Below are 19321 nucleotides of genomic sequence, written 5' to 3' on the forward strand. Positions count from 1 at the left end.
CTGATGCGTCAAATTTGGAAATGTCCTCAAAATGATATGTCTACCATAATATTTACTGTGACCGTAGATCCTATGGTCCAGATCAAACAACATTTGAGGAAGTGTCGTAATATGCTCTTATGCTGCCATTTCACTACGACCACGAATATCCCGAACAGAAAATGTTTCATGTTCGTAGATAAATCTCAATCATTTCTTGAAGTTCTTATATGAATCTTATTTGATTCCCAGTGAAGGATGTCCCCCTCGTGCCTCCCTCCCAGATTGTGTGCTTCCCTCCTCTCAGAGGCCAGTTGCTGGCATAAGCGTTAATAGGACCGCCATTCTGGAGTGATATTGAATAACTCGCACTGAATGACTCAGTCTGCAGACCTTACTGTTTCAAAGGATAATGAAGCATAATTAATCTCTAAAATCAGCTTATGATGCACAATCAATACCACCACAGCCATTCGAAAATGTGTATAATTATCGATGACTGACTGCGCACTCATTAACGACACTTTCCATTCTCATTACTTCGTTTGATTAAGAATGCGACCTTCCTTACCTCAGCTGTTAACAAAATGTGTGTTTTCAAACAACCCCTTCTCCTCAAGTGCCCGTGTAATTGTGTTCATCTTAATTCCCAAATCTCCCTGTTCGCATTCTCTCAGAAGTCGCATGGCATAGGATCCTGCTCATATCCATGAAAAAGAAGGAGCTGTTCCAGAAATATTTTTTTCAAACAGACAGACAAAACTGATGCGACGGAAGATGCAGGTTTTTGTCATGTAACGAAGCTAGCTAAAAGACTTCCTAATTACCTCAATAGGAGCATGTACATTCTAATAGGGCAGGTACATAAACAGAGGCCGGGAGACGTTGTGCTGGTGGGTAATGTCAACAGCTTTCTGTGCGAATGTATACTGAAACAGAGCAACAGAATGAGTATTTGACAAAATTTTCAGGTTTGATACACCATACATTGTGATATTATAAAAGCCTGAATATTTTAGTGAATGAAAACAGTATGGAATGAGCAGTAATCAGTACAACCACCGTATTTAACACTTCAGATACATCTGATCATCAGATATATCTATATTGACATATAACTACCTGAAATTCATTTAGACACAAGGAGGAAACACAAAATACAAACAGGTGTTATGGTTTTGCATTTGTTTTGTTGATAATCTCATTATTTCATTACCTAAACAGAGGGATACATTAGCGGCAATTAGGCATTTTAGAAAGATCCACCTCTTCTTGAGTTGCGAACATTTTTCCATTATAATGTAAAAAAAACCATGTTTGAATAATACAGAGAAATTAATACACAAAAAACTTCATCAATATCATGGGCATCATAGAAGATTAACATCGGCATTGTCAAGCAATGTATGTAGTTAACATCTCATAACGTTGAATATATTTTGGATGTCCATTCACGTGCGTTTTTAGCAAACATCCACGAGTACACTGTGATACATACTGATTATTCAGGTCGATAATGGTTATTTTAAGTTTATTGCGATTATCGGAATTAATTCAGCCAGGATGGTTAACATAAGATCCCATATTGCATATCCCATCACTTCTGGAAGACAGTGTTGTAGATCCAACCAAGCGACACATGAAACGATAACCTTGAACTTATCATTGAAAATGGTTTCACTTGATCATTGATTTTTTACCTGTGTCATTTTCAGGTGATCCTGGGTAGGACATTTCTCCGACTTCACCAACAACCACCAAGTTCGATGTGCTGACATGTTGAGTCGGAAAAGGTTTATGTCGTATTTATTTAGTTAATGTTAAGAACAGTTATATGTGGTTTGATTCTGATCCCATGTGATGAACTTTGGGTCTACTTTGAAAAGCTTTGTCATCAAAAAACAATTATTTTAATGACCTGTAACTATTCTCCGATGGTGCACATTATATTTGTTAATGTTTAAATATTCAAAGTTGCGAGTACAGTGTTCTTACTGAAATAAAACATCTTACAACACCAAAGGCAGATAACACATGCATTTGTTTTCTAAAATCAATACCGGTTTGACGAATTCAGAATTTCTGCTTTGATTGGAACGATCATAACAAGGGAATTTGGTCAAATTGTGTTATTAACCTTGTAGATAAATTGATGATCTGATAAAGTTAAATAATTGTCAAATGGACAACTCCTTCCGACTGATTTGGTCACCTGAACTAGAAATAACAGGGACTTGTGAAACCCCCTCGGGCAATGACATCACGCAAATATATAATTAGAGACAACTTATAACTTTGAATTGCCGCATGTCAGTATGACAAGTTTGAATGTAAACCTTCTCTGCTTGAACTATATTTATGATTTGAATTAGAGAGTCACATGTCAACACGTTGGTTTCCAATGCATATCTATATTTTCTATGAATTGAAGTGGGTCCGAAAAGTGGAAGGCTATTTGGAAGTATCGACTGTATGTGAGTGAGCTTTTAACAGTATTCCAGTTATATCACGGCGTGTCAGCTTAATGTTGGTGAGTGAGTGAGTAAATGTTGCTTTAAGCCGCATCAGCGATATTCCAGCTATTCGCGGCTAGAAAAACAAAATCAATTTCCTTTCTTAATGTGATGCAGGTCTCAGACGTTTACCACTTCGGTGAAACCCACGAGCACGGGTATGGTGCTGACAAACCTAGAACCATAATCGGGTCGATCCGGGATTCGAACCCACGATGATAGGTTTCTGCACAGCTAGCGAATCGCGGTGCCTTAGACGACTGGGCCATCCCAGATACCCACTGACAAAAGTCCTTTACTAGTCCTTTACTAATTCACTATATGTCTGTCGAAATTCGAACTAGGATCATATATGTTTTTTGAGTCATCACTGAAACACTTTTCCGAAAGAGGATAATTTAATTGGGTCTGGTTGTATTCACTGGTGTTACCCATCGTAGGTCGTCCTTGTCTTCTGGAGCCCAGCACCATACATGAAGGATGTAGCCCTGGTGCCCCCCTCCCAGATCGTGTACTTTCCTCCTCTCAAAGGCCAGTTAATGCCAAACTTTTTCATATGACCTCCGTTCTGTATAATCAACGTTTTATAACAAGGGAGAACGATATGATTAGCAGGTTAAAGACACATGAGTATCCAGCTGATACTGTATTTCACCCTTTCCTAACTGAAACAATTAAACAGTTCATATTTTTCACTCACAAAGTTTGAGTTGGAAAGGTGTAATGTTCCCACTGTAAAACACGGAACTGCTTGGTTGCTGTGTTTGTTTCATTTTTTAGTCTTGCAAAATGCAGTTTCTTTCATGCAATAATTAACAAGAAATAAAATATCTCATTTGCTTCCATCTTCCATAAAGTCATACTGGCATAGGTTTTAGGCAAGGTATATTTATTGTTGAGAATAGTTAGAAACATATTCTGATTACTCATGCTTTACAAAGATTGCGACCAATGGGTCGTCAGCAACCCATGCTTGCCGCAAATGGCGACTATGCTTGTCGTAAGAGGCTGCTAACGAGATCGGGTTGTTGATGCATGTCTCCGTATCCCAATTGCGTGGATCGATGCTCAGGATGGTAATCACTGGATTGTCTGGTCCAGGTTCGATTATTTACAGACCGCCGTCATACAGCTGGGATATTGCTGAGTGCGGCGTTAAACAACAAACAATCAATCAATCACAATGATTGCCACCAAGTTCAAGTAACGTTAATCATTCTGTAAAATAATGATTGAAGATTCTCTCCGATCTTGATATTGAAACTGCAACTACTTACATCTGTGGTAAATAGAATCAGAGTATTTTCAAACAAGCCCCGATCCTTCAGGGCCTGGGTAACATTTCCAACTGCCTCATCTAGGGCAGACACCATTCCTGTAAGTAATGAAAGTAGTGGGTCAGTGCTTTGAAAAGTATTTCAGATATGGCATGGTGGGTGAGGTTATTCTGGGTCAAACATTGATATATAGTGCAGATGTTTACCATTCGGATGAAACCAACTTACATATTGGGGCAAAACTCGCTTATAAGACTCAACTCAACAATAAGTCAATATTACTTTGAGCTTTGATTATTTTCTTTCTGAGGAACACAATGTCAGGATTGAGAATAAGGAATATATGTATATATATGAAATGCCGACATTAATGTGCATACCACTAAACTTTCTTCGCCCTTTGTTAATCACGTTCGGATACATGTCCTCGTACTTCTTGGGCACCTGTGATGTCCATTGTTGAGGTACATACATTAACAAACTGAACACATTCATTGCATTATGAACAAATAGAGCATCACCCTCAGTGACACCACTATTATCGTATTACCATAATCATAATTGGCCCTTTCAACAGTATTCCAGGTCTTTCACAGTGTATCAGCTTACTGTTGAAGGAAAGCCCAAAGTGATGCAGGTCTTATTGGTAGTGTGCTGACAAAAACCGAGAAATATAGGACCACGGCTGGGTCATCGTGCCGCTGGTTATGAATTGATCCATTCTGGACTTTAAATATAACTCTCTTAATAGCAACGTCTTTCGAAAATAATTAAATTGAGGTTAATGTTAATACGTGACGTATGTACTACAGACTCAACCGATAAGAAAGGCTGGGGAACTAAACTGACATTCGTTTTCAATACTGTGAATTTCCTTACCTCAATAGGACCATGTACATTCTGATAAGGGAGATACATAAATAGAGGCTGTGATACGTTATGTCGATGGATGATGTCAACGGCTCTCTGGGCAAATGTGAACTGAAAGGATGATAGGACTGTATACAATAACCAAAACAAAACCCGACTCGCTGAGGACTTTGATATGTTACAAAATGTAAGCAGTTTAAAAAATACAATCGGAATTGATATGAATTGTGTGTACATGTCAACTACACTAAAATTAATGACACATTGTTTTTGTATACTTACAGCAGAATATTCCCCAGAATAGTTTCTTGCCGGAAGCTGATTGTCCCTGTAATCCAAGTACTTCCCTGCTGAAATATTAAAAAAACAAAACAAGATCATCATACAGTTGCCAACAATGTATAAGTAAAACGTAAATTCACATAAAGAACTTTTCCATAAAACCATGAACCAGAACAATACGTACCAACAATGTGAGTGAAGTAGTCTTCAGCTCCATTATAATAACCAAAGAAAGTATCGAAGCCTCGGTACGTCGGTGTGCACTCCCACTTGCAGAAACCCAGATGCCATCTGAAATTAATGTGCAAATGACAAATGTACAGATTCATAATGCAATTCTCATATCCCAGCGGAAAACAATTCCTGTGCACTATACAAATCACATTAAAACATAACTGGCATGGATGTTTTTGTTAAGAATCATGTATGGTTATCACATTTAAGAACACTTCGTCAAGATTACCCATAATGATCCTGAAAATGCAAGTGCTTCCGGGTCAGTGCATGTACAAATCCCTCGAGTAAGAAATTCGTCACACATTCACATTACATGTTAGGCCGTAAATTCTTTTACTACCAAAAACATATAATTTGGAATGCCAAACCCGGTAAGGTTTAGCCACGGCTATCTGAAAATGCGCGGTTACGTGCTATTTGATTGTTTAAAACCCTAATTGCACTAAACTTTGGTGCTAGACGTTTTGATGTTCATCGTAATGCCGAACATTCAACCTGGGAACACCAGGGACCGACCACCTTCTGGACGTCCACGAGTAACCTCACATCATCTTATCCATCTGGTTCACTTGAGAAAATGGGTTTCAGCATCCCTGGCTTACCTCAGTGCAAGGACTGTAAGGAAGCGATAATGAGAGATAACATCCGACCATGAGGTCAACCTACGTTTACGTTTGATGCAACGTCATTGTACGGAACGCCTGTCATGGTCAAGACAGCATCTACGATTCGAGATACAGGACTAGAGGTCCTCTTTACGAATGAGACAAGGTTACAGCTTGACAGCAGTGATAATCTTCAGCATGTGTATCGACCCTGAATGGAACGTTACGTTTACGCGTGCGTATTTCAACAGTGCGTTAGGTGACAGGAGCATAATGGGACGGGAAAGCCTCACTGGATCCCTAAAAATGATCATCCTTCAGACCCATGGCCGTCACATCACTTTATATCAGGACGTGTGGGATGAAATAAAACGTCATGTACACCGAACTCCAATCCTACTGAAGTTGGTTCGGCTGTGACAGGTCGCGGTCCAGAACTGAACTGACTGTACATAAATCGTCCTCAACATCTCATGTCGTCAAGTTGTTAGTATTTTGTCATTGCTTATGATGGTCTAACCCGATACTGACTTGTGAAACTGACAACCTACCCAACTCTTTTATGGAAACTGTGTGAGCGGCCTACCGGTAGGGCAAAACATGCTACCTTTATCGTGAACACCTGGTGTCATAATTCATTTCCAGTGATCCATTTATATCACATGCACGTCTATGCTTTTTATTCCAAAATGGATCACTCTCGGCTGATAACCGAGACTGAATATTCTGTATCCTTGCCGTTTTATACGTTTATATATTTTTGGTTCAGCATGTATTATACTGACAAGGTCATGATGACTTCACGGAATATTGTTCTGTTGCAACATCGTCCTTTATTTGCTTTCATTAATTATTTCCCATGCAAGTCAGTAAGAAACAGGACCGTTTGTCCACTGGTATGTAATCATATATGTACTGTAAGTTTTACATTAGCAGAAACCAACGTGTATTGCTCTAAAGGGTCCGTATATTTTTTCAAAGTATGTCACCAAATTTGTTTGTTGTCAGAGATCAGAGGGAACCAGCTACTGTAACATTATTGAGAGTGTCCATAACAGATTCTGCAAATCCGTTTTGAAGGTAAATAAGTTCACCAATAACAACATGATTCTAGGAGACTGTGGCGGGATCTCCCTACACTATAACTACTACATGTCAAGAGCAGTCAAATACTGGTGCAGACTCATTCATATGGAACAACGCAGGCTACCCATCCAAGCTTATTATATACTAAAATCTCTTGATGATAATGGCAAAATTACCTGGGCATCACATATTAGAATGATTTTATTCCTGTTTGGATTTGGTGTTGTTTGGCTAAGCCAAGACATTGGTAATATTCAATATTTCATGACAGATTTTAAACGTAGATTTTACGACTACCTCACTCAATAGTGGCACCTTTCCCTGACATAATCAACGAAATGCAATTACTACTCACAGTTCAAGTCATTACTAAATGTGGAGTCATATATTACTTGTGATATGTCTTCTTACGAACGTAGACTTATAGCCATGTTCCGGTGTAATAATTTCAGACTTGTTGTTGAACTGGGGCGTCACAACACCATCCTATATAATGAACGTGTCTGCAATGTTGAAGATGAATTCCATGTTCTTATGATTTGTGACCAGTATTCTAGAGCAAGAAGAAACTCTTTTCCCAAGCGTTTCGTTAACCCTCCCTCTATTGAGAATTTTATAAGACTTATGTCAGCTGAAAACGAACAAATTATAAAAAGCTTAGGTAAATTTCTCTTCCAAGTCATGAACATTCGAACGGAAACACAGTGTTAAACGGTAAATCATTATTGTATCTACTCAGCATGCAAATATATATACAGTACATATTTCCATTGTATTATGGGCCGGTGGCCTGAAGTACCGAATATATTTGTCTCTCTGTCTGTCTGAATGATTGTACAAATTTTTAGTTTCAATGTGACATTAGACCCACTTTCCTATCATGTGCGTAGCATAGCCTAGTTGCTTCAGTTCCTGGGGCAGGAAGGTATAGTTGAGGGGCACACACACTGCTTGGCCATGGAGCACAGTCTTATGCTGAATATGAATGTGTCTTTATGAGCAATTTCTATAAGCTCGCATGGGACATGATATGAAACTCAGTGAAATCAGGAACTCGAATGATTAAAGAAGATCAGAAGTAGATGTAAACAAGCCATGCACTTTGGTGGCAACTTTATAGCTTTAAGAAACATTTAAGTTTGTGTGTTTTGCTTTTTGTTTAACGCTGCTCTCAGCAATATTCCAGCTATGTGTCAGCGGAATTTAAATAATCGAGGCTGGAACAGACAATCCAGTGATATTGACATTAGAATCGATAAACGCAGTTTGGATACGATGACATGCATCAACCAAGTCAGCGAGCCTGACCACCCGATCCGGTTAGTCGCCACTTACGACAAGCATAGTCTCCTCTTACGTGCAGAATGGTTTTCTGAAGACCTATTCTAACCCCGATCTTCACGGGTGAAACATCTAAGTAACAATAGGGTCAGTTGAAAAATGAGTGAAGGGATTAAGCCACAAGGAGCGGGAGAATAACCTTAAATAAAACCTGCATGTTTTCAGGGATTTTGCACTTCTTAATATTTATGAATTGATCGACAAAATTACCTGCATGCCAACGTGGAATGGAAACATCCCACTCATAAAGGCGGTACGAGCTCTGAAACATTGATATTTGTTTAAGATTGTAATGCAATTATATAGGTTGTTCTACAATTCAGCTCTATCTAAATTCTGTTCATTCTTTATTTTAATCTATTGGTATTTGTTTTTTAATAACTTATTTGTTTGTAAAACAACATCTTCATGAGCGTGAGAATAAGCTTTAACTGAAGTTACAAACCATGTCTCATTAATATGAGAATGAAACAATATTAGAACGATTTGCGGGCTGCACAGAGGCTGGACATATGCATTTTCGAAGATGATTCCCTCTGTGGCCAGTTTATCGAAGTTTGGGGTCTTCATGTCGGGATTCCGGAAACCAACATCATTCCAGCCTGTACAAAGACACAGTCTCCTATGAATACCGGGTTGTACAGAATAAATATCTCTATTTTGAAATGAGTGAGTGAGTTGTGTTTAACGCCGCTTTTAACAGTATTCCAGTTATATCACGGCGTGTCAGCTTAATGTGGGAGGAAAGCCCGAAGTAATGAAGGTCTCAGACGTTTACCACTTCGGTGAAACCCACAAGCACGGGTATGGTGCTGACAAACCTAGAAACGTAATTGGGGCGAACCGGGATTCGAACCCACAATCATAGGTTTCATAGGTTTCTGGCGTGCCCAAGGGACGCGACTCTGCACAGCGAATCGCGGCGCCTTAGACGACTGGGCCACCCGTGCCCCCTTGCTTTGAAATGAGATGCATTTAGAGTGGCATACTGTTTCAGTAGGTATTTCACTTAAATCACCCTCTGATTGCCTTCACTATCTACACTCACCAAGGTCATCAGCCACAAGGAGCTGTCGGACCACCATTATATTGGCTTGTCCAGCAGAAATGAGACCATATGACACTGCCTATATATAGACCTTTCAATATCAGACTAGACTGATAAAGCATATTTCAACTTGACCGACATGCTCTGGTATTTGTCACAATTACGTTTGTTCTCACTTAATCAATAAAGTAGGAACGTTTTAGAACAAGAAGTGAGATTTAGGGAATCGGATAGTTTTGTGCAAGAATCGATATGAAACAGTTTTTGAAAACAAATCTCTCACCATGAGCAATGGAATGTTTACAACGACTCCGCTTTACATTCCTGTCAGATAACGAAACTACGCAACAACTTTGACATAAATGCTGGTCAGATAAAACATCATGCTGACATGTTTATTGCAGACATCTGAGTCTTTCAGCAAGGAAGGATAATAAATACTTACATTGTGTTCATAAATATAATACATACTTCAAAATGCCATGCTGGACCTTCAACCTATATTGACGTGTTTGTCGTTTGTCGCTACACCCAGCAACAGTCCAGTTTTTGCCAGATATCTGTAAATAATCGAGTCTGGACAAAACAAACCAGTGATGGTTTTATGAGCAATGAAATATGCCGCCTTTGAGTTTGCCTACTCAATCTTTTTAGTCGCCCCTTTTAACAACCGTATGTAACAGGAGGAACATATTCTAACCCAGATTCATCAACCGGGACAGAACAGATAGAAGGGAAGCATCAATAAAGTCGGAAGGTATTAGCAAATTCAGTGCGATTGAGGGAATCTCGCGACCGCATAGTTTAGTGCAAGAATCGATATGAAACAGTTTTGAAGATCAGGTCTCTGTTTGACATGATATCCTACATAATATGCTGCATGAAGGATACTACTTTATGTGAAGATTACCTAGTAATCTAGCGAGTGAATAAGTATGCCGTGTTAGAAAATAGGTTGGTCCGTGGGCCCTTGAGGAATGTGCATAAGGTTTATCAACATTTCTTGAAGTCTTGCACATGATAGCGGGTCTCTAATCTAAACTGAAACACACAGGGACTCGTCAATCTGTAACACACGATGGTCCCATGAAAAACAGCCAACTCAATGTTGTTGATTGGGGTCGTGAAGACGTAAACCCTTCTAGAGCCTCAGGAACAGGACTGTGAAGGATGCCCTGCCTCACCAAAACAGAAGATCCTCCTGTTGCTTTATCCCCTGGAGGGGAAAAGCAATGGTAATAATCGTACTGTCTTAAATCAAAATTATGGTTTTGAAGAAGGTTTCTTGAAGACAAAATGCTGATGGCTTGAAATCTTGAATTAAGAACTGAAGGTCACTAAGGTTGTTCCGAAATACTCTACAATTCCATTGTAATAAATTGGGAGAGCAACTCATGGAGGCTAAATAAGAGATCGTGAGCGGGGAAGGTCCTCTACGCTGTAATGGTAGCGATGGGGTGACCTCCATATCTAGAGGTTCAAATGTGTTATAAACGTCCAAAGAACATTCAATGACAAAGGCTCCTCAACACGTTTAAGGGCCCTTGCTTCTTTTCGTCGTGGTTTATTTTCTTTGTTTGTGAGATGTGTATTAGTTTTGGGGTCTTGTACAGAGTCTAGTTGAATGGCAGGTTCTGGTAAAAGTACAGCTTCTAGCAGCGGTTCAGTTTGTAAAGCTGATGAAGATGAAGTGCAGATGTCAGCATCTATTTGATATAAAATGTTCTGGTCAGTGCATACCCAGCTAATAGCCGTTTGAAAGCAACCACAGCCTTGATAGGAGAAATCCAATTTATAAGTCTATACACCACGGTCACATATCCTTGGTTCTGTATATCCTTAAAATGACCCTATGGAACAAGGTTAAAAGCGCAACAGTTTTCGTGACACAGTCCAACGGACATGCATCACACATGAGAACTTAGTGTTGCCATTTTAACAAACTGAACATAGTATTCTGTATTGGCTTATGGCATGAGTACTGCCATCCAACAGTAGAAAACATGCTACTTTACCTAGGATGGTGGTCAGAAGAAATATTATTAAAAAATAATTAAAACAGTTTTGTTACTTGTAAATTTCAAGAAAAAAGTGTCTTTGTTACATCAGTCACCTAAAACACCCAAACCTAGCCAGTCCAAAGAGAAACGAAACGATTAACGAAAGTGTCTACATTTAATCCCATTCACAAAGTACCGTGCCTGTGACTCAAAACTAAAAATGGCTAAATGATATCCAATAGTAGGGTAACTGGCGTTCAAAAATAACCTCAAAATTTCTGAAAACTCATTCGAAATTAGGTGATTGACGCAGCCTGATAAGTAAAAACATAGGATCGTGTATACTTACAACAAAGTAAAATACTTTCTCTTTTAGGCAAAATTGGAATTTGTACATAAGCAAACTGCATTAGAAAAAGTGGAAAATGGCCTGTTAAAATAGGTTGTAAAATGATGTAAAGGGATAGGCCTTAGTCTAATTAACCAATCAGAGTGAGTGACTTTTACCAGTTTATAAGTAAGTTTGCATTGACCACAATGATGTCTTACCCAAATCCAGAATCATGTAACCTAGAATGCATGTCTTTGACTGGGTTCAAGTGTAGTTTTGATAACTGATCCTGAATTCAAATCTATCTTTACAGCTAAAACATACTGCACAAAACCTTTTGAAGACCTGACATGTCAAAATGAAAACGTCACATATGGCATTGAATGTAGCCTTTGTGGATTGCTTTATGTTTGAGAAACATCAGATATTATCGACCAGCATTGATCGGTCATGAACAGAAATATTTCCAATTGTGTCTACTAACATTTCAATTCTGAAAATCACTCAAACCTTGGCATCAAAGATAGGCTATTGGAGAAAAAAATACCATCCCTCTAATAGCTTTAAATGAAGTCGACCAATAGAATGACAAGAAAAAATCCTTGGATTCGACTGTCTTTATACAGTAGGAACTTGGTGCAACATGTGATAGCTAGTGTACCCTTATGAGCCAGTTGTGAAATTAGTTCAAATTCAAATGAATTTGGAGTAAGTGTGCTGACACACTTCAGCTCCTATCCATCAGGTTAATGTCCTTATGTCAATGCATTTGGAAAAACAGGTGGTGTGATATTAAAACATCTGCGTTTTAATTTGGAAATTTACCCGTAACAGCTTAAAGGCTTAGAACTATCGTTGCTTGGTGCAAGTGGACCCAGAATGGAATATTACCCGTACCTATCCAGCCAATTGAAATTAAAACAATGCATTGTTGACGTAATATATCACGTGAGCTTCTACCTATCACGTTAATGTGCACACATGGCAAACGATCATGTCTATCTATCTGATAAGCAGGCGAAGGTCACCTGATAAATGTGACTAGGATCTGTGATGTAATCACTTTTGTCTGAACGTGGCAATGGAGAAGTTCATTCTTGTGTTCCTCTCGGTTCTTGTGTCTTGCGCGGCGACACAACGCCCGAACATTGTCTTCATAGTTGCAGATGATTTAGGTGAGCATGTTTTCTTCACAGATAAAGGACCAACGTTTTTCTGTTCGTTCTGATGAGCACGTCAGATGATCAGTTCATCACACAAGGTCAAATAATATATCTGTGCAAAAGATTAAATGCATCAGCCGATTGAACATATGGGATGATGAGAATCGTTATTCCTGACAGTATTGAATGTTCGTCTCAAGCTCCCAACACACCCAAATATGAAATGTTATCACACATGTTTGGAAAATATACGCATGTCTCCGTCAATATTAAGGCAATTCTGACCAGGAGGACTGATTCTCCACATACGTATTTGTATATAAAAACTAAAATATATAACGTTAACAATTCCATTAACAAATTATACATATATGCGAAAACAAGTTACTACGAAGGCTAACATCCAAGAATATAGAGAAGTTATACCCTCAAAACGATTCTTATTTACACTTCATTGACGCATATGTATCCAAATATTATCCCGTCACGTTAACTTACAACAAGGATGGCACGATGTTGGTTTCCGAAACCGAAACATGAAGACTCCTAACATTGACAAACTGGCTACAGAGGGGATCATCTTCGAGAGCGCCTATGTCCAGCCTTTTTGCAGCCCGTAAATATCATTTGCTTTTTTACATCACCCAAGCTTGTACATATAACACTCGTATCCCAACATGTTCCACCTATTTATCATCAAAACATCGAATGTTGATGTATGAATCTAAGATATCTCTTGTCATGATGTATTTGTAAAATCTTGGAAATTATAACTGTTATATAAGAAGGATTTTCGAGATGAGATTGATACGAATAAGTTCACTACTGACGGCTGTTTTTTTTTTTGTATTTAAAGGTCTCGCACGGCCTTCATGAGTGGAATGTTTCCATTCAGAGTGGGTATGCAGGTAAATAAAGGTTTCTTCTTCCCTGTCCAAACAAATGTAAGTTAGGCAAACATATTTAAATCTAACGGTGAAGAAACAAATAAAGGTTTTGTGATCCAGTTATTGTTAAACACCGTTAACAAATGTGATTCTGTCGCCTGACAGCGCCTCCTGATCCAAGAGTGTCATTAATGTAGTGTGTAAGTTTGTCTTGTATGATGTCATAAGGTCCTAGGGCTACATATTAATTTCACATTGTAGCACAAAGTTCTGAGCGACGTTCAGGCCGCATGTGTGCCCCTCAACTATACCTTCCTGCCACAAGAGTTGAAGAAACTCGGCTATGCTACCCATATGGTCGGCAAGTACGTCCAGCATTAGGGCACAACTGATTCTGTAGAGTGTGGTAGTGCCTATATGATTATGTTGATGTACACTTAAGGGTTTGTTATACAATGTGTCTGAAGTGATCGGAATGAACTACGTATGAGAACAAGGAAGAATGGAATCTCGAAATGTTACAAGCAAGGTAGATAAATGTATATGAATGCATTCTGTGTTCGCAAAGAATTGTGTTTGGTTTGTTGTTTAACACCACACTCACCAATATTCCAGCTATATGATGGCGGTCTGTAAATAATCGAGTCTGAATCAGACAATCCACTTATTAACGTTATCCAAGTTAGTGAGCCTGGCCGCCAAATTCCGTTATTCGCCTCTGACGACAAGCATAGTCGCCTTTCAAGGCAAGCGTGAGTTGTTGAAGACCTGTCCTAGCCCGGATCTTCACGAGTATGCAACGAATTGAAATAATTCAGATTTCTTTTTTGACAAATCAGTTCAAACTATCGCGGTATCCGAAGCAGTTTCGGGTTGCACTATTCCATGCAACACAACTCCCTCACGCCATTTCTTTGATGCTTTCAAGATGGCATCTGGGTTTCTGCAAATGGGAGTGTACACCGACGTACAGAGGGTTTGATACGTTCTTCGGCTACTACAGTGCACAGGAGGACTACTTCAATCATAGCAATGGCAAGTATTTAACGACCAACACAACACACATGAGTATTTTTTCAAAGTAGACCCAAAGTTCATCACATGGGATCAGAATCAAACCACATATAACTGTTCTTGACATTGATCTAAACAAACTCGACAAAAACCCTTTCCAGAATGCGACATAAACCTTTTCCGACTCAACATGCAGCACATCGAACTTGGTGGTAGTTGGTGAAGTCGGAGAATAGTCCTACCCAGGATCACTTGAAAATGACAAAAAGTAAAAAATCAATGATCAAGTGAATCATTTTCACTGATGAGTTCAAGGTTATCGTTTCATGTGTCACTTAGTTGGATCTACAACACTGTCTTACAGAAGTGATGGGATGTGCAACATGGGATCTTAGGCAAAACATGCGAGCTGCCTAAATAAATTCCGATTATCACAATAAACTTAAATATCGACATGGATTATCAGTAGGTGTAACGGTGTACTCGTAGATGTTCGCTAAAAACGCACGTGGATGGACATCCAAAATGTATTCCATGTTTTGAGATACATATATTGCTGGACTCTGCCGATGTTTAATAAACCTGTAGATCTGAACGATACTTTCCCTTAATTGCCCTGGATATTTCTTTGAAGAATAAATAATTGTCTGAGTATAACTGATTGCTTGTAAATAATAAATTTTGTGAGTTTGAGTAAATTCGAAACCAGTTTATGTTTATGTATGACTTGGGTGCAACATTAAATCTAACTCATCACCTACCTACTTAGTACTGATGACGTTGGTAATTCAGGAATGTGTTTAAACGTTTGCTACACCTGCCTCCATTAATGACATGTCAGATGCTCAAGCCTGATGAATGGACATTTATTGTGGATATAAGTGTTCGTTGATGTATTTTACAGGTGCCTATTTAGACTACCGAGATAACAAACTTCCTGCTTGGGATTACAAGGGAGAGTATTCAGCAGTGAGTAATGTTTGAGCAGCGGACATTTGTAAATATGAATAAATCAAGTAGCGGTAACTAGAATTGGCTACATTTAGCTACACGTTTCTCGTCTGAAATAATCTTAACAGGCTTTATAACTAAAGGAGGTAATACTCAATGAGTGAGTGTTACAAGACTGTTACAACTTGCACCAAAAAATGAAACATGTACTTCTACTGAAATTGTTTTCACAATGAGAAACAAATAGTCTTTCGATTTCAAAGAACGAATGGTTGTCTACTATATTTAAATCAACATTAAACTGTACAATGACGAAATGTAATTCAAAGCTGAAATAATGCCGATGCGATGTTAAATTTTAACTCATATATAATACGAAGTGAGTCAGTGAGTCAGTGAGTCAGTGAGTATGGTTTAATGCCCATTTATGCAATAATCCAGCAACATCACGTGGGGGACACCAGCAAGGGGCGTCGCGCATTGTACGTATGTGGGATATCCACCCAGGCCTTCAGAGTGACGAGCGAACACTTCAGGCACTCGGTTTTCCCACCACGCCCAAAATATGATACAAAACATTAGCAACGTAATGTTGAGCGTTTCCGGACCTCGGAGAGGAGGAGCATTGAGCACACTGTATCTGATATACTCGTTTTGTCGCTCTGTTTCAGTACACTTTCGCCAGGAAAGCTGTTGACATCATCCACCAACATAACGTCTCGCAGCCTCTGTTTATGTACCTGCCCTATCAGAATGTACATGCTCCTTTTGAGGTAAAGAAGTCTAAGTCTAATTCTTCTTCTTTTTTTGAAGGAGATGTGCCTGATCCTAGATTAAACAAGATCAGAAGTTAAGAAGTGAATGTTGTGATTTTGTAGCCGAAATGAATTGTGAAAGTCTTGACAGTACAATATGTTTAGCAAATGCATTTTTGTTTTCTTGAAAATGTGCCTCGATGAATCAACTTCAAATAGTTGAAATGTTTATCGCTCAGATGAAATATTTGCAAAATTGGAAGACATTTGATACTCATGCTGATTCATATTCTTACTTGCCAATCTTTTATATTCAGGTTCCTGAAAAGTACTTCAACATGTATCCTAATGTGATAAACCATGGTCGCAGAACATACTCAGGTACTCAGTCATACTGTAATTACACATACTTTCCTCTACGCGAGCCCAGACCCACCTCCGTGTGGTGGATAAAAAATTTTGCTAACATTACAGAATTGTATGTTGATATGATCTATTTTTAGGAATGGTGTCTGCCCTCGATGAAGCAATTGGAAACGTTACACAAGCACTTAAGGAGAAGGGGTTGTTTGAAAACACTCTCATTCTGTTCACAGCTGATGTAAGACAGGTTGTCTTCTTTATCAAACGAAATACTGAGAATGAAAATAATGGTTTATGAGTACATCGTCAATCATCGGTTATCATACAAATACCCAAAGGGTTGTGGTGTTATTGATTTTGAAGAATAAGCTGGTTTTAGAGATTAATTTCACTTCATTAGACTATATACTGAATCATTCAGTGTGAGCAATACCTTATCCCTCCAGAATGGCGGTCCTATTGAAGGTTATGCCAGCAACTGGCCTCTGAGAGGAGGGAAGCACACAATCTGGGAGGGAGGCACGAAGGGGACATCCTTCATGTATGGCACTGGACTAAAGAAAACCAAGACAACTTATAATGGGTTCGTTAGTGCCATGAATTTAGTATTAGACATCTGTGAGAAGAATGGTATTATTTTGAAGGAGATTAATTCTCCTCTGAGCTAACGACGTTTGGTTATATAGACCAGACAGTACACAACAACTCAAACACACATGTAATCACAGAACCATGTTATTACAGAATGATGCATGCTGTAGACTGGAAACCGACATTGGTGTCAGCAGCTGGAGGAACTCCTGGTAATAAGGACATACTTCTTTGATAATTCCTTCCTTGTTGTTTAACGCCTCACTCAGCGATATGATGGCGGTCTGTAAATAATCGAGCCTGGACAAGACAATCCAGTGACTGACATCATGGGCACCGATCAATGCAACTGGGATCGATGACATGCATCAACCAATGTCATGGAATTTGAACAGTCGTGAATTAGTCGTCTCCTCCGACAAGCATGAGCTGTTGCAGGTCAATTCTTTATGGGGACCAAGATAGTCTCCCACAGCAAGACACGTGTCACCAGCATGCACCTGTATACTTATCACACTGGCTAACACCTCTTGCAGATGTATTGATCTCAGTATGTATTTTCGAGTGCGACTTAAAACTGGCATGTTCCAACAAAGATTATTTCAAGAGTGGATCCCTTTAGCAATAGCACCATCGCCTCGTACAACAATACATTCATGAGTAAACTGCCCGCACATGTTCACGTAATAAACAAAACATTATGTTATTTCTCCTTTGGAAATGTTCATTATATATCTTTTATCCCTACGAATAGATGAGAAAATTGGAACTTGTTCAGATGACCTTGATTGGAAAGGGCAAAACGTATTATCTATTTTCATTCAGACTTCATTACGTTGATGTCAGTCACATCTTTCAATATTGTAGAGACCTCAATCGACGGTATAAGCCACTGGGATTCTATCAGGAATGGCTATCCGTCGTCAAGGACTGAGTTCATATACAATCTAGACGACTTTGAACCTGCAACGGAAGGGCATGCTGGAATAAGGTATTAGGTTTCAAAACATCCATCATTTGCAGGGTATGTATCAAAACAGGGAAGGAACACTGAGAAAAGTACTTATGGACTAAGAAATTGCTATCTAAGACTTCAAAAGCTGGACTTTAACCTTGGGAAATCATTATGTAGTTGTGTCTTACATGCCTTTATTCTGAACAATAGAAACTATGAACAAGAAAGTGTGCAGTTGATTACAGGTGAACCTGTGTGGTATTATCTGTTCGCAGAGTTGGTTACTGGAAGCTGATATTGGGCTACCCAGGAGGACCTGATGGCTGGCACGAGCCTATGAACAGGACAAAGGATGATATTTATGATCAAACGATATACATTAAAGGCGATAGTCCAGTGCAGCTGTTCAATATATATTGTAGGTGCAGAAAGTAATAATACCTGTTTATTTACCCAAATTATTTTTTCTAACCATAATTCAAATTTTATTCAAGTTGGTCAATATTGAAAGACATAAGAAACTTATTTATGTGAAACCCGTCAACCACATACATACATGTCAAACTTGTCATGTAATGAATATTTTGGTTTTCACCTACAGTGGATCCCACTGAGCGTAACGACTATGCAATAAAGAGGCCGGAGATTGTTGACCAACTAAGAGCCCGGATGGAGTACTACCGGAAGCAGATGGTTCCCGCCCTTTTCCCTCCTCCTGATCCTGCATCTAACCCAAGAAACTTTGGAAACGCCTGGAGTCCCGGATGGTGTTGAACTTTGATAAATTTGTAGCAAATAATATATATTAATATGTTGGTTGATCTTCATTTAAATAGAGTTATCTGTAACAAAATGTTGATTGAAATTGACTTGGCTTATATCATATGTTATGATGTGTTCGTTGAAATTCAATTTAATAGAGTAAGCTGTTACACTTTGTTGATGGAAGGTCACATGGCGCAAAAAAACATGTGACAATGTGTTGGTTGAAATTCATTTTGATACTATATCACATGACAAATAAAAAGTGTCAATTTCCAGTGTCTCTGATCATTCACTGCTACGATTGGTAG

At 38.9% G+C, this 19321-nt stretch overlaps 2 protein-coding genes across 2 annotated transcripts; one reads left to right on the forward strand and one right to left on the reverse strand.

The window, feature by feature from the left end:
• Positions 1–827: 827 nt before the first annotated feature.
• Positions 828–9275, reverse strand: LOC139473139 (arylsulfatase B-like). The gene is made up of 7 exons (XM_071255657.1): positions 9239–9275; positions 8690–8792; positions 8401–8452; positions 7721–7824; positions 5106–5212; positions 3770–3867; positions 828–908 (listed from the first exon to the last, which is right to left on the reverse strand). The coding sequence occupies exons 1-7, from the start codon at positions 9273–9275 to the stop codon at positions 828–830; spliced, it is 582 nt and encodes a 193-aa protein (XP_071111758.1).
• Positions 9276–12644: 3369 nt separating this feature from the next.
• LOC139473185 (arylsulfatase B-like) lies at positions 12645–19288 on the forward strand. The gene is made up of 14 exons (XM_071255701.1): positions 12645–12744; positions 13237–13348; positions 13589–13640; positions 13881–13984; positions 14548–14654; positions 15538–15602; positions 16256–16357; positions 16657–16720; positions 16843–16940; positions 17149–17285; positions 17447–17505; positions 18161–18284; positions 18524–18666; positions 18850–19288. Exons 1-14 carry the CDS (start codon positions 12651–12653, stop codon positions 19020–19022), a joined length of 1434 nt encoding a protein of 477 aa, XP_071111802.1. The 5' UTR covers positions 12645–12650; the 3' UTR covers positions 19023–19288.
• Positions 19289–19321: the final 33 nt, after the last annotated feature.

Source organism: Haliotis cracherodii, unplaced genomic scaffold (genome assembly GCF_022045235.1).
Source record: "Haliotis cracherodii isolate W230 unplaced genomic scaffold, xgHalCrac1.p SCAF_27, whole genome shotgun sequence".
NCBI classification, from domain to species: domain Eukaryota; kingdom Metazoa; phylum Mollusca; class Gastropoda; order Lepetellida; family Haliotidae; genus Haliotis; species Haliotis cracherodii.

Coding starts and splice junctions, on each gene's coding strand:
- LOC139473139 (XM_071255657.1), bottom strand. CDS start 9,275: ATGGTGGTCCGACAGCTCCTTGTGGCTGATGACCTTG. Junction 7,825..8,400: donor CATTCCACGTTGGCATGCAG/GTAATTTTGTCG, acceptor ATTCATATTCAG/CATAAGACTGTGCTCCATGG. Junction 5,213..7,720: donor GCTACGCACATGATAGGAAA/GTGGGTCTAATG, acceptor CATTAATTTCAG/ATGGCATCTGGGTTTCTGCA.
- LOC139473185 (XM_071255701.1), top strand. CDS start 12,651: ATGGAGAAGTTCATTCTTGTGTTCCTCTCGGTTCTTGTGTCTTGCGCG. Junction 13,985..14,547: donor GCTACCCATATGGTCGGCAA/GTACGTCCAGCA, acceptor GATGCTTTCAAG/ATGGCATCTGGGTTTCTGCA. Junction 16,721..16,842: donor TGGTCGCAGAACATACTCAG/GTACTCAGTCAT, acceptor ATCTATTTTTAG/GAATGGTGTCTGCCCTCGAT.